We start from the raw sequence: 14123 nt of genomic DNA, 5'->3' as shown, positions 1-14123 counted from the left end.
GGATGGTGTTAGTAGTATCAGTTCAATATAAACCACCCTGGTGAGCAGACTTGTCATTCAAAATAAACAAAACAAGTTACTGTAGCTGCCTTTTGAACAAGTAAAGAAAAAAAAATCTGATTTTGCTTTATAAGTTAGCCATTTACACCTAATCCTGAGTTACTGAGACTTTTGGAGTACTTGCTAATTTTTTACAAACAGCATGGGAACACACTAGATAAACTGAGTCCAGGGCTTAAACAAGTCCATACAACTCTATGTAAAATTATTACATTTTCTGAACTTGATGCGCTCTTGAAGGACCCCTCGGTTTGGGCTGTCCTACACCCGTACAATGCAGTGAGATAGACCTAATGTCAGTAAGAGAGGGGGACAGATAAAACCCTTACTGTCACAAATAAGACATTTTCCTCTTGACATTGCCTGAGAAAAGGTAGTCCTAAACATCAACTATTTCAAGTGTACTTAAGATAGATATCTACATCCATCCACTTATTATCATCCAAAAAAGAGCAAGCATTCAAAGACCAAAACAAAAAGACACTTTGCATTTGAAAGTCTTTTTATTATGTGTTGCAGTGAAGGCTTTCAAGGGACTGTTACTAATTGATGGCATCCGCATATTCACATGGTCCTCTTTTTAATGTGTATTTATTTCTATCCTGATGGCTTTGTGTGTGTGTGTATGTGTGGGTGTGTGTGGGTGGGAGGTGATGTTCAGTGTATGTTTTATGTCATTTATTTGCATGGTTCCAATTTTGTAAGCACATTTTTGTAATGTCTCCAGTGTTAAGACTTGTATATGTTTTTACATGTTTTGCAGATGTGCATTAAAATGAATGATGGTATGAATCAAACATCTTTCTTTGTGAAAGTGGTGTAATGAAGCCAATTATGACTGAGAGGAAATACTCCTTTCTTAGCTGTTTTTATTGATGTTTGAAAAAAATGCCACATAAAACATACTGGGATAACTTGAATTAAATTGTGTATAAATATATCTACATAATCATTAAAATAATATCATAACTAGGGTTCAAGCACCAAAAGAACAATTGACGCTATTGTGGGTTTATTAGGATTCAAGCTCCAAATAGGCTGCTTTTATTTGTCTGCCACAATGGCTCAAATAGCCATAAACTGGAATGAGCTAGAAACATGAAGCCAGGTCCAATAACTGGAAATGATGTGGAAGTGCTTCCCAAGAAACGTGAGCCCAGTCGAACAGATGTACTGAAGGCCAGAAATGTTTAGGAACGCCACACCCGTCACACGTACAGTAAGTCTGACTGACTTGAAATAGGAGAAGGGTCTTGATGCAGTCTAGCAGACAACATGACAAACACCCCTGAGATCTTCTCCTACGGGTAGCAGCTGTGTCCTGTAGCTACTCTGCGGCTGCAGATAGACTTACTTGGTCTAGCTCAGTGTGTTCTACAAAAAAGTCTCTTTAACCATAAAAGTCCACCATGATGGATTTTCTGCTATTTTGAATTTTTTGGAGATCAGTAATATGAATAGAATTTATTGAATTTTGACTTCTTCAACAACCAAATGGGTACACAGGATTGCAGGACTGAAAGACATATTGCTATTATAAATGAGCGAGACTGGTTGAAAAACATTGCCGACATCAACCCATAAACTTCACAAGGGGCGGGGTTAGTAGAAAAATGGCCATACTCATTAACAATTTGTCCAGTCATTTTAAATCTTGGTACATCAAGTACCATCAAATACATCTTCAAGCTGAATTTGGAATAGACTCACTAAAGCATTTTGAGCCCAACCCAAAGGGAACATGCTCTGGGGTCAAGTATTAACCAAAATCTGAATCATTGATTGGCCCAATGGGCGTGGCCTATTTCATATTTCCTCATACCTCAAGATGCATTTGAATAATCCTGCTTCAACTCACTGGAGACAACCTGTACTACCTCCTGAACATTCCCACCAGGTTTTTCAAATCTGATGAAGGGGGGACAAATGGTAGAACTTTGATTGTTTGAAATGCTGCAAGCTTTGTGGTCATATCACAGCTGTGTGTGATTAGTCTCACTCCTTGTTTAAACAAAGTTTAAACTAGCTGAAGTGACTGTGCTCACCTTTGTGAAGCCACTTTCATTTCAGCCCACTGAGCTGCTTCCTTCAGTTGAACACACAGGGCGGCTTGCAGCTACATTTGATGTCCAGTGTGATGGCCTCATGGCCTCTGACCTGAACTCTGATTGGTTGTCTGGAATTTAGGAAGTGGCTCATCATGAGATGCATCAACACCTGAATTGGTGTGAATGCTCCGTTATAAATAGAGCTCATAACATTCACTCTCCCTCTCCTGATTGACAGCTGGGTTTGTTTATGCTTTGGTTATTTATATTTTTGTCTCATCTTACATTTACACATACACACAGACACACACACCCATACTTACAAACATTACTAATGAACTGACATACATGTTAAATTTAGTTTAATTAAAAAAATGTTCTTCTAGTTTAAAGAGCCAGGTTGTGATACCTGACGTCCATCCTGCTTCTCTCCCACTTCATGCCTCTCCTGTCCCCACCTGAAGCCCGCCCTGTCTTCCTTGTCCCCGAAGTCAGTGGTTGAGTTTATCCAGTAAGCTCACACTACAAACTCAGACATTCTTGCTAAGCAACAATACATCCCTCATCTATCATACCTAAAAATGATTCATTTGAGAATTTATCAACAGTCAGGTAAAAGTCTTAAAATCTGCAGGGAGGTCTGGTCCCTGGTGCAGCTGTACCAGTAGTACAAGGAGCAACAATATAAGTGTAACTTTGTGAATCAATGATAACACAAAAAAAAACAAAAAAGAAAAAAAACAAAAGCGTGCGGTCTCCTGTAAATGCAATCCTGGTATTAGGGCAAAGGTTGGCTTAATAAACGTCTCATTTTGCGGTTTTACGAGCTTATCCAGTGACAACACTGCCTAATTAAAGCTGACGAGAGCACGCGCCAGGAACACAACACTCTTTGACGAGGACGTAAGCTACCGCCCCGGATGAAATACCAAGTTTCCAGAAAGACGCGCTGTGTGGACAGTTTGTGGGCCAGCGGGATTCACGAGATCACGCGAGAATCCATCTTGTCAGTCTTGGAGTGGCGCGTGCATGTAGGCGCGTGTGGCCGAGTATATTATTTGTTGCGATAAACGGAACTCAAGTCCCGCCCTCAACCCTTTGAACCAATGGCAGAGCAGGTCAGAGTCCCGTGCAGCTGATCATCTGAGGTAAGCTAAGCACTGTTAAAAATAAGAACAACTAAACGATCAGTGATATCGTAGCATTCTTTCTCTGACCAGAAGAGGCCGTGTAGCCGTTTGATTTTTCAGAGGGGTAATGAGTCGCAGAAGAGGCTCGAAGTTGTCCGAATCAGCCCACAAGTGATTTGCCTGAGCCCGTTAGAATTTGAGACTCCTCCGCCCATAGCCGCTTTTTTCTAGATCAGTCATTTATGTCAGTGGTTAAAGCAAAAATACGTCGTCGTGAAACGTTTCTTGTAACAGAATAATCACAACTGTCACCACAGAAGTGTTTGCAGTTTATAGCGTTATCAGGCATGACTCTTTTTGTGATTATAGGCAATCATATACCCGATGTTTGGTTTGGTGTTTGGTTTGTCTCCTGTATAATTGGAAACTACAGTGATTTTCGGATGGGTTACAGCCCAGGTTAAATAAGTAAATGGCCTCTTTTGCAATCAGCCTAATGACTGTGCATTGTTTTGCATGTACGCAATAGGCATAAAGTATAAAGTTTAAATATCTTTAAAGCGGCAATACAAACAGTAACACACAGTTTTCCACTTTCCAAAAAATGATTGGAGCATCTACCTTGTGACTGTAAGGTTATTTACGTCTTCAACTGTCTTGATTTCATTCATAATGGTTATATTTTAAAGATTATAGCTCATTTAGCCCTTTCTACCAGTTGAAATACAGTACCTTTACAGTGACAATACGTTGCGTAGCTACCACCTCTCACTGTGCGCAGGCCTGCAGGCAGGATAACTGATTTCTTTACAGTTATTTAGCGTAATCATGTCAAATGTGGAGAAGTGACGGGATATCCCAGTAGCTGGAGACAGAGTTTTGTGTTTTGTCCTCCACAAACAAGGAATAATGTACAGTGAGCAGGTTCGTATGGAGAAATAAACCCCTTCAGGATGGGGTCCCGTCTGGGTTTATTTCTCCAGAGGAACCTGCTCGGTCTACATTATGTCTTACTTTGGACGTGTGTTCCAAAGTCCTTGTGACCGTGAACAGCTTTTCAATAGATCACTGTCACGTTTCGGGGTTCAGAGGCTCAGGTGCAGACACAGACACGGCAGACGCAGGTTTGGCAAATAATGAGTTTTATTTATAACAGAAAACGCTATGCAGACAGGGCATAGGAAAACTAATGGACACAAACTACTAGCGCCCTCTAACGGGAAAAGACAATACTAAACCGAAAATTACAACAACTGAAAACCAACACAGACCTCTAACGGTCTAGTGGGGAAAACAATATGGAGGGATAACTAATGAGAAGTACTTTGTACAACAATAACCAAAACACTATAAACACTAATAGAAAATACCTAACCTAGGTTTATTGGCTGGACGAGCCAAGAACTGAACACAATACCAAGGGGTAATAGGTGGGGGCCGAAGAGTACAGGCTGGACGCAGGGCTTGAGGGTTCCTGGATGGCAGAGGGTGGAGGTGGATGATGTGGAAATGGAGCCAGGAAATGCAGCAGAACAGGTTGCAGCATGGCAGATGAGACCAGGCAGCGAGGAGGGAATCTAGAGCACAAAAACCAGAGTTAGAGCGTATTCCTTTTCAGCAAGATAATCTATGATTACTACCAACAGACAGACTAACTGATGAGCTTTTACGATCCGGCGTCGAGTCGTGGTCAGCAGGCTTCTTAAATAGAGGGGAGAATGATGAACAGGCCACTCGTCGCCGCAGCTGCAATCAGTTACTCCAGAATCAGGACCAGGTGTGTCTCCAGCCCATCAGAGTAGGCTGGAATAGAGTGATGAATGCTCCACTAGGCGGAGCCCGAGGTGGAGGGCATGACAATCACCTGTCTCAGTGTAGAAAGTGCAGCAGGGAGCAGGGAGACTGGGAACCAAGCCATCTGCAGGTGTTGAGTATTTAGTGTAAGTGAATGATGAATTTGTTTCTTTGAAAGAAATTGAAGAGGAAAGAGCAGTTTAAATCATCTTACTGCAGAGTGGTGAGTGTTGTGCATGCTGTGTGGTATAATAACAGGATTACATACAGTCTGCTGACTATGATAGCTGTCAGAAGTCATAGGCTCGACTAGAATGAAAATGTAACTGTTTATGTTTTGAGTTGTGACTGTTGACAGTGACTATCTAATGGCTGAACTATAAGTTCTGCATTTATACACTTTTGGAATTTATGAAACAGAGCAGAGCTACTCTGTGGCACAGTTCACTGTGGCTGCTCACTGTCAACAGCTCTGAGGACAAAGCAATCTGTATTAGCCTTTATCTACATTTCCTGCACTTTACCCCTTTGAATTCAGATTCTCACACCTGTTCAACACACAGACAGACAAACTAAATAGACAGCAGCATTCCGTGTTCCCCAAGTAATTAACATCCCACAAACACACTCTTACCTACACATTTTTGCTTAGAGACATTGAGCTGTAAATTACATAAAGCTGCTCTATTCAATATTTTTCGTGATCATGAATTAGCAGCAGGGGGATTTAGTGTCTTTCAGCTCATTGTTTCGGTTTAGTGGTAGTGCTCTCATCAGTGTTGTTTCCAGCAGGCAGCTGTTTTCTGTGTAAATGCTCTAATGGCCTGATTAGCCTTTTAGCCCCCTAGACAAAAAGTTATTGTTTGTAGAAGTATCACAGGCAAAGTGTACTTAGAATATCAAAAGTGAAAGTAGTGGTTGTGTAGTAAGATGTCCCTGGTGACTATATGTGACATTGTTAATACTCGTTCATCAATGTGCAAGTGCTGAAGGTGGAACACCAGTGGTTTTTAGTGCTTTGTACAGCTGGGTAGTTTTGTCTAGTGGTCGCACCTTAATGTATTTTTGGTGGAACTGCTAACAACTCATAGACTGAGATGTGACAAGAAGCAGCAGACACTGCTTTTGCATATGGTGTCACAAGCCCAAAACAAGTAAATGCTTACAGGCTCACCATAAACCACTCAAATATAACTAGTAGATAAAGCTGTAAATGAAATGTAGTGGAGTAGAAGGGAGTTGCATAAAATGAAATTATTAAAGTGAAGCACAAATACAGTACTTGAGTAAATGTACTTAGTTACATCCCCCACTGCCTACTGACCCCCCCACCTATTGCCCTCGGTGCAGTGTGTATGTCCCCAGTTACCGTCATGGTCCCACTAAGTCCAGTGCAACCAGTTATTATTTGTGTAGTCTGTGGTAATTTGATGAAATACAACTTTAATTTGAATAAGCATCAGGTTATTGAAGCTCTGCAGACTACATTTTAACAGAGGGCTCATGGTTACAAAATGACCCCCTAACCCTAACCCTGCTTTGATTTCTCTAATAAAATATCACTGATTCAAATTACAAATACCAGTTTAGTGAACCTGGGTCTTTTGTGGCAGCTATACCTTTCTGCACCATTGATTGTCTTGGCCTAACCCTTCAAAGAGCAGATTTGTGATGCAACATTTATGTGTTTTTTTCTGAGTAATTTAATGCCTTATTAGAGAGATGATAGCAGAGAGATGACAAGAAATGAGGGGAGACACCTGCTGAATGACACACAACGAAGGTCCTCGGCCAGGCTGACACCGGGGTTTGCACTATTAGAAACTATTTAAACATTTGCCTCAAAAATTCAGATACTGTACTCAGATCTCAGATTAAAGTCATCGTTAAAATGGTCTGTTTCATGCATTTACTTGTGTCGTGGGGTTTGTTAAAAATGTACTTTGGGAAATTATCGGCCAAGTATCTGTATACGTACAGTGGAATTGTTGTCATTGCTTGTTGTCATTGTGTACTCACACACAAATAGACAACTGTGAAGAACAAAGACAATAAAGCTGAGCAAATCTTAAAAGTAAAGAACTGATTGTCATGGTCCGTTTGTCACTTCCTGTTTTATGTTGAAGAGTTACCTTTTGTGTCATCTTTTCACCAGCTATTCCTCTTGTCTGCATTTGGGTTCAGTCTTTGTTCCCCTGTGACCCCAATCGCTGACACTGATATTATTATTATTATTATTATCTACACAAGTATGTTAAGAGGTGTATGTATAAAAGATGTGGATATTGGAGAGGTTACAGGCTGAGGGAGAACAGAGTATGGAGATTGTATGTGTATAAGGCTCTCGTCTCCATTCACAGGTTTCTGCGATGCAGTACTGTAGTACTCGGGGTGGAGTCCATGGATGGGATTTCCGGGATGTGCTGTTTTCAGGTTACGCTCCTGATGGGGGCATGTTCATGCCGGAGAGTGTGCCTGAGCTCAGCCCAGAGACCCTGAGGGGCTGGAGGGGGCTACCCTACACCAATCTGGTGGTGGAAGTTGCCTCACTGTTCATCCCCACTCAGCTGATCCCCAGAGAGGACCTGGAGGGTGAGCTGGCGTAATATTCACTGCTATCATTTGATGTTAAGGCATGTTAGGTTTCCACCTCAAGGAAATAAATGAAAGGAAAATATGTGAACTGCATTTCAAACTGCCCTGTACGAGTGTAAAGTACACATATTTAAAATGACTGAAGACTCACAGTAAAAGTTTAAGAAACACAAGTGTGGTCCTTTTAGATTGAAAGTTAACTTATGGCAGACACAAGATGAATAAAAGAAGACTTTTTAAACAAGAAATCAAGAAATTCTTTTAAAAACCTTGAAAACCTTTCTATTACAACAGAGCTGCAGACACCAAAACATGATTTTTCCTCTTCATCCCTTTTCTCTGTCCCAGTCCTAGTGGATGAGGCCCTGTCTGGTTTCTCAGTGCCAGAGGTGGTAAGAATCGCCAGGCTGAAGGAGGGTCTGTCAGTCCTGGAGCTCTTCCATGGAGACACACTGGCCTTTAAGGACCTGGCTATGACCTGCACTGTGCGCTTCCTCAACTACTTCCTGCGAAAAGAGGACCACAGAGCTACTGTTGTTGTAGGTAAGAGCTAAAATCTGAAATGACGTGATAAAACTAAGGAACTTTTTTTTTGCAGCTTTTTCATCTGGTCTCCAACATAAAGAGGTAAAGGGAATTATCTGACATAAATATGTGTGGTTTAATAGAGCTGAGTTGTCTTTACAAAGGTCTTCATTTGTGTGAGCCATGACCCCTCTTGCAATAACAGCTGGGAGTCTCACTGTAACTCTGGTGATACTTTCACTAAAATAACTGTGCAAGGTTTATTCAATTCAGTTCAATTTTATTTCTATAGCGCCAAATCAACACAGAAGTTGTCTCAGGACGCTTTCCATATAGAGCTGGTACAGACCAAACTCTTTATCTACAGAGACTCAACAATTCCCTCATGAGCGAGCACTTGGCGACAGTGGCGAGGAAAAACTTCCTTTTAGGAGGCAGAAACCTAATTCTATGTCAGCATAGCCAGGGGCTGGTCCAAGGCAAGCCTGAGCCAGCCCTAAATGTAAGCTGTATCAAAAAGGAAAGTTTTGAGCCAGCTCTTAAATGTAGAGAGGGTGTCTGTCTCCCAGACAGTGACTGGAAGATGGTTCCACAGGAGAGGAGCTTGATAACTAAAGGCTCTGGCTCCCATTCTGGTTTTAGAGACTTTAGGAACCACCAGTAAGCCTGCATTCTGGGATCGCAATGTTCTACTGGGGTAATAGGGTACTATGAGCCCTTTAAGATAAGATGGTGCCTTATCATTTAATGCTATCAGGAGCGCTCAGGCACAAGGTTCTGGACTCAAATGCACGACTCTTAACACCAAGGTGGGGAAAAACGCTCAAGGCTGTACTTAATAACAAAAGGCTCTCAAAAATACAATGTAGAACAAAAAGCTGCTTGGATGATCAAAAGTACTAACAAAAGACGCTAAGGATAAATTCTCTGTTCTCAAAAAACTCAGAAACAAAAACCCAGGAAAGGTCATGGGTCCCAGCCGGTTACATTGTCGACAAGACTTAAATTACAGATTTTAAGAAGCAGCACCCTGCTGCTGGACCCACTGAGACCTTTGGCACTCTGAATGTAGAATCACAACATATTTGCTAATTTAAGTTTCTCAGATATGAAGATTTAAAAAAAAAAACAGATTTTTTTGGACCATTGATCAGGCAACAGGCAAGAGTAAGGCTTTCATTTGAGCTTTATTTGGCATACGTTTTCATTATCACATTTTATCAAATAAAAATGTAAATTCCTAAATGAAAAAGAATTTAATTCATCAGAAGTCAGATTTTTGAAAAATGCAGAGAAAAATGCCCAATAATAATGCAGGAATTCATTGTACTTAAAAATCCCAAACCCAAAATCTTTTTTCCGAGCACCAAACCAAAAAAGTATGCCTGTAGATTTAAAAGGTGGCTCTGGGTCTGTAGTTGGCTCCTTTGGAGGACCTGGTAAGTCATGGGGGGGGGCACTATCATTTCTCGTTGTGTGTGTTAATGTGTTTTGTTCACTGGCATCATGTCTTGTTATGCACTTCCTGTTTTATTGTGAACCCTAGCTCTCCTCCCGTTTCAGACCCTTGACCCTCTGATTGTCTGCCCCGCCCTGATTGTTTCCACCTTTTCATTGTTACCTCATGTATATATAGTCAGCGTCTTCCTTTTGTCCTGTGCCAGATTGTCTTGTGATCCAGCCAGTTTTTGTCTTGCCCTAGAGAACGTTGTAATTTTTTGTAATTGCTCAAACTTTGTAATTGCTCAAACTTGAGTCTGAATCAGTCCACTTGTGGTTTTCCTCTCCAGGTACATCAGGAGACACAGGTGGCTCGGCCATTCAGAGTGCCAAAGGTCTCAGTGGGTTGGATGTGGTGGTGGTTTACCCCCGTGGACGCATTACTCCAGTCCAAGAGAAACACATGATCACCTGCCTGGAGGATAACATCCATGTGTTTGCAGGTGACCCTAAAGAAGCTTCAGGGACTAGTGCCCATAATTTTATTCATATAAAAATGTTCATAGTCAAATTGAGTGTTTTCACCTCTGTAGCGGACGGCAGCTCAGATGACATAGACCAGCCTCTGCGCCGCCTGTTTGCAGACCAGGAACTCGTCAGGTCTCACGGCCTCATGAGTCTCAACTCTGTCAACTGGTCTAGAGTCATGATCCAGCTTGCCCACTTTATCTATGTTTACCTGGAGCTCAGTGGTATGGAGCAGGCCAAGGCTGACGGAGACCTGCCTGAGCTGGAGGTGGTGGTTCCCACTGGAGGGGCAGGTAACATTGCAGGTGAGTTGATTACTGCTGGTGTTGGATTAATTTTAATTGTTTAACATTCCACAGGTAATTATGATTGATTGATTGGTAACAGGTGATAGTATCGTGATTGGGTATGAAAGGGGCATCCTGGAAAGACTCAGTCGTTCACAAACGAGGATGGAGCGAGGTTCACTACTTTGGGAATGCATGATATGATTACATGGTCTTGGGAACACTGTGGGAACACACATTTTCGAGGTGGTGATAGTACGACACAGAAGATGGTACGTTTTTGTGCCATGACTTACCAGGTCCTCCAAAGGAGCCAACTACAGACCCAGAGCCACCTTTTAAATCTACAGGCATACTTTTTTGGTTTGGTGCTTTTTCAAAAATCTGACTTCTGATGAATTAAATTCTTTTTCATTTAGGAATTTACATTTTTATTTGATAAGATGTGATAATGAAAACGTATGCCAAATAAAGCTCAAATGAAAGCCTTACTCTTGCCTGTTGCCTGATCAATGGTCCAAAAAAATCATTTTTTTTTTAAATCTTCATATCTGAGAAACTTAAATTAGCAAATATGTTGTGATTCTACTTGCTAAAGAATTAGATATACATATCTTATATATATACTTAGATTTGTTAAAAATTAGCCAAAACTAATATCAGTGTTTTAGAGTTGAATTGATCTGATAATGATGTATTGTTAACATAAATACATCATGAAAAACCGATTAGAGCCAGTTACATTTATTTGATAAGGAGTTGTGACTAAGGTGTTAGTACTCTGTGGTGGGCGTACTATGGAATGGAGACAGTGTTTCTGAATGACCTCAAACATTTTGAGCATTTCTTTACTGTAATTTATTTGTTACTTGCTTATTTTGTTCCTTTTGGTAACAAATGTATCATTTTTTTTTTCAAAAGTATCATAACCTTTGAAAACATGTGTTGACTTCCCTGTCTCTCACTCTGTCTGTCTGTCTCAGCTGGCTTCATTGTAAAGCAGATGGGCTTGCCCCTGAAGCTGGTTGCCATGGTGAACTCTAATGACATAGTGCACAGGGCGGTAACCACTGGTGACTTTTCCATGGCAGCTGATGTCACACAAACTCTGGCCCCTGCTATAGACATCCAGGTAGCACAGTCACACAGCAAGTAGTTACAACTGCTCATATCAATTAGACTGATAGAGATGAGAGATTTTTGATTAGATCATGGCAGTGTTCATCCACACATGGCTTAATAGTGTTTTTTTTGTACCCATTTTGAATACATTTTGTGTCTAACGTCCAGCTTACCAAACCTAAAGGTTCTCCATTCACTATACAATAATAGCACAGTCACACATTGATTTAGCTATTTTTAGCTTAATCATACAGAAAGACATGTAAGAAGACATTGGATAATGCTCTTCAGATGCAGAAGGGATTAGTTTATTTCATACTAGAGGAGTGGCCGTTGAAAACGTGTTCAGAACATGCTGATTGCTTGGCCTCCAGCATCGTAGCTTTCCTGAATCGCTCATCCAAACAAGCTGACGTGTTCATTTTCTAGCAAATACAAAAGAAAAAAGCAAATAAAAAACTTAATAGCAAACGTGAGATGTGCTAACAGTGTGGGACCAGACTATTTAGCTATTTGGGACCTGGCTATTTCTGGGAACAAAAACGTTTGTTCTGAAAGGTGCATCACTGATGCTCAAGTGAAAGTGACAAACTTACATGAGTTGTAACATCTGTGGTCTCGGTACACTACACAGTGTGTACTTCTGGCGGTGGTAACGCACTACCAGTAAGTATGTCCCATAGATCTCAAAAGGTCGGCAGTGGCACTAGATGAAAGGCCAGGGGCCACTCAAAACCATCCTCTGGGGACAATGGAATTTCCATACCAAGTTTTATGGTCTGTGGTTGTTAAGATATCTTTTTCTGGACCAAACTCTGGGACAGAATGACCGGCCCATCCATGCACATTTCCACCCATATGAAGTCACTAATTTAAATGTCCACCATGCATGTAAAGCCATAACAAATTAGCAGTTAAATTGACACGCTTGGCCGTGCGTGAAGATTTGTCACTGCTTGTTTTTTGGCCTGTAGGACCCGTACAACATGGAGCGAGTGTTCTGGCTGCTGCTGGGCAAAGACGGAGCTTCAGTGAAGACCATGATGGAGGAGTTTCAACAATCACATAGACACTCTCTGGCCGAAAACCACCGCAGACTGGTACCAATCTTTCACACATGCTTATCCTGCACATGTCTAGTAAGACCACACCCCAAATCTACTACCCAGATACTTTTTTGAGGTTTCCCTCTGTTTTACTTCTAGTTGTCACAAGGTTTATCGACTGGCACAGTGACTGATGATGGGATCCTGGAGACCATGAGGAGATGCTGGGAGGAAAACCAGTATGTGCTGTGTCCACACACAGCTGTGGCTGTATGGCATCACTACCACTGTCCCCCCCATCCCGGGATGAACAGGTCACACATATGCAGTCATGTATTTATTATCTGACCGCTTGTGCTTAGAACTAATTTTAGTAATGTCTCAGAGCTTGGTGATTGTTTTGGTGACTGCAATGTTATAACTGAAAAAAATGAAAAAACAGTGCAACTAAGACCCAAATCAACTCAAATAAACTGGAACCACCTTTTAAGTGTAAACCTGCTTTAACAATATAACCTGCCAGAGGATCTGACAGTTCCCTCAGCACTTACTGTAACTCCAAACATGTCTTTGGTTTCATATCCAATGGTCAGTTGCCATGCACATAGCAGAGTGGTGCAGCGGAAGCGTGCTGGTCCCATAACCCAGAGGTCGATGGATCGAAACCATCCTCTGCTATGAATGTGTGTCAATAAAGTAAAAATTGGGATCAATAAAGTAAAAAAATGAAAATATAGAGAACTCTAAGAACTTCCTTAATCAATTCTGGTTCTGGCACAGTTGTCAATATGAGTTAAAATGTATGAATTCTGAATCTTCATTTGTTGGGCAGAGACAAGATGCACTAACTCCTTATTATGACAAAATTGCTCTTTACTTGCCTGATTGTGGCAAGGCTTTTATCCTGTTTTCTAAGTAATAACTAAAACTGTTATTGCAGGTGTTACGTTGCAACAGCATCTCCAGCCAAGTTTCAGGCAGCAGTGCAGAGGGCTGGGCTGACCTTTGATCTACCTGAGGCGGTGCTGGCGTTGGACAAATTGGGCACCCGTTACCAGAACCTGGAGCGGAGCCTGAACTGGTGCAAAGACTGGGAAGACAAACTGAGAGAGACAATCCAGTCTGTGAGTTCAGTCAGGAAAAACAGAGCAACTTACTACATCTGATTATGAAAGATGTTAGTAAACTGTAAGATAGCATTTTACTCACATTCTGACTGGAGATGGAATCTATATAGGTAAGGTCAGGTGACTCTGGCAGTCTGCCCTTGATCTATGCACTCCCTTATCTGAAGGTAGTAAATGATGTTGATGTGAAAGGCCTCCTGTTGCCTCTTTGCTGAACTTTGGTCTGAAGTGTCATACGACTTGCCTTTGTATTTGTTCAGTGATGTCAAACACCACAAACCAACTCATCAACTATTTGCAATGTTAAACCTTTCACAACTTTTCACACAAATGTAAATGCATGTGAAAGAATACAATGAAGTAGTTTTCTATGAGTTTAACTGAGAAACAATAAAGTTTTAAATTTAAAACATGTTGGATT

At 41.3% G+C, this 14123-nt stretch overlaps 1 protein-coding gene across 1 annotated transcript; it reads left to right on the top strand.

Moving 5' to 3' along the window:
• Nucleotides 1-3204: 3204 nt before the first annotated feature.
• Nucleotides 3205-13967, top strand: LOC121623412 (threonine synthase-like 2). The gene is made up of 9 exons (XM_041960686.1): nucleotides 3205-3256; nucleotides 7393-7624; nucleotides 7976-8170; nucleotides 9943-10095; nucleotides 10186-10425; nucleotides 11391-11539; nucleotides 12504-12629; nucleotides 12735-12889; nucleotides 13516-13967. The coding sequence occupies exons 2-9, from the start codon at nucleotides 7402-7404 to the stop codon at nucleotides 13739-13741; spliced, it is 1467 nt and encodes a 488-aa protein (XP_041816620.1). The 5' UTR covers nucleotides 3205-3256; nucleotides 7393-7401; the 3' UTR covers nucleotides 13742-13967.
• The last annotated feature ends 156 nt before the right edge of the window (nucleotides 13968-14123 follow it).

This window comes from Chelmon rostratus, chromosome 19 (genome assembly GCF_017976325.1).
Source record: "Chelmon rostratus isolate fCheRos1 chromosome 19, fCheRos1.pri, whole genome shotgun sequence".
Taxonomy (NCBI): domain Eukaryota; kingdom Metazoa; phylum Chordata; class Actinopteri; order Chaetodontiformes; family Chaetodontidae; genus Chelmon; species Chelmon rostratus.
The sequence above is the reverse complement of the archived record's forward strand: the minus strand, read 5'-3'. Positions and strand labels throughout refer to the sequence as shown.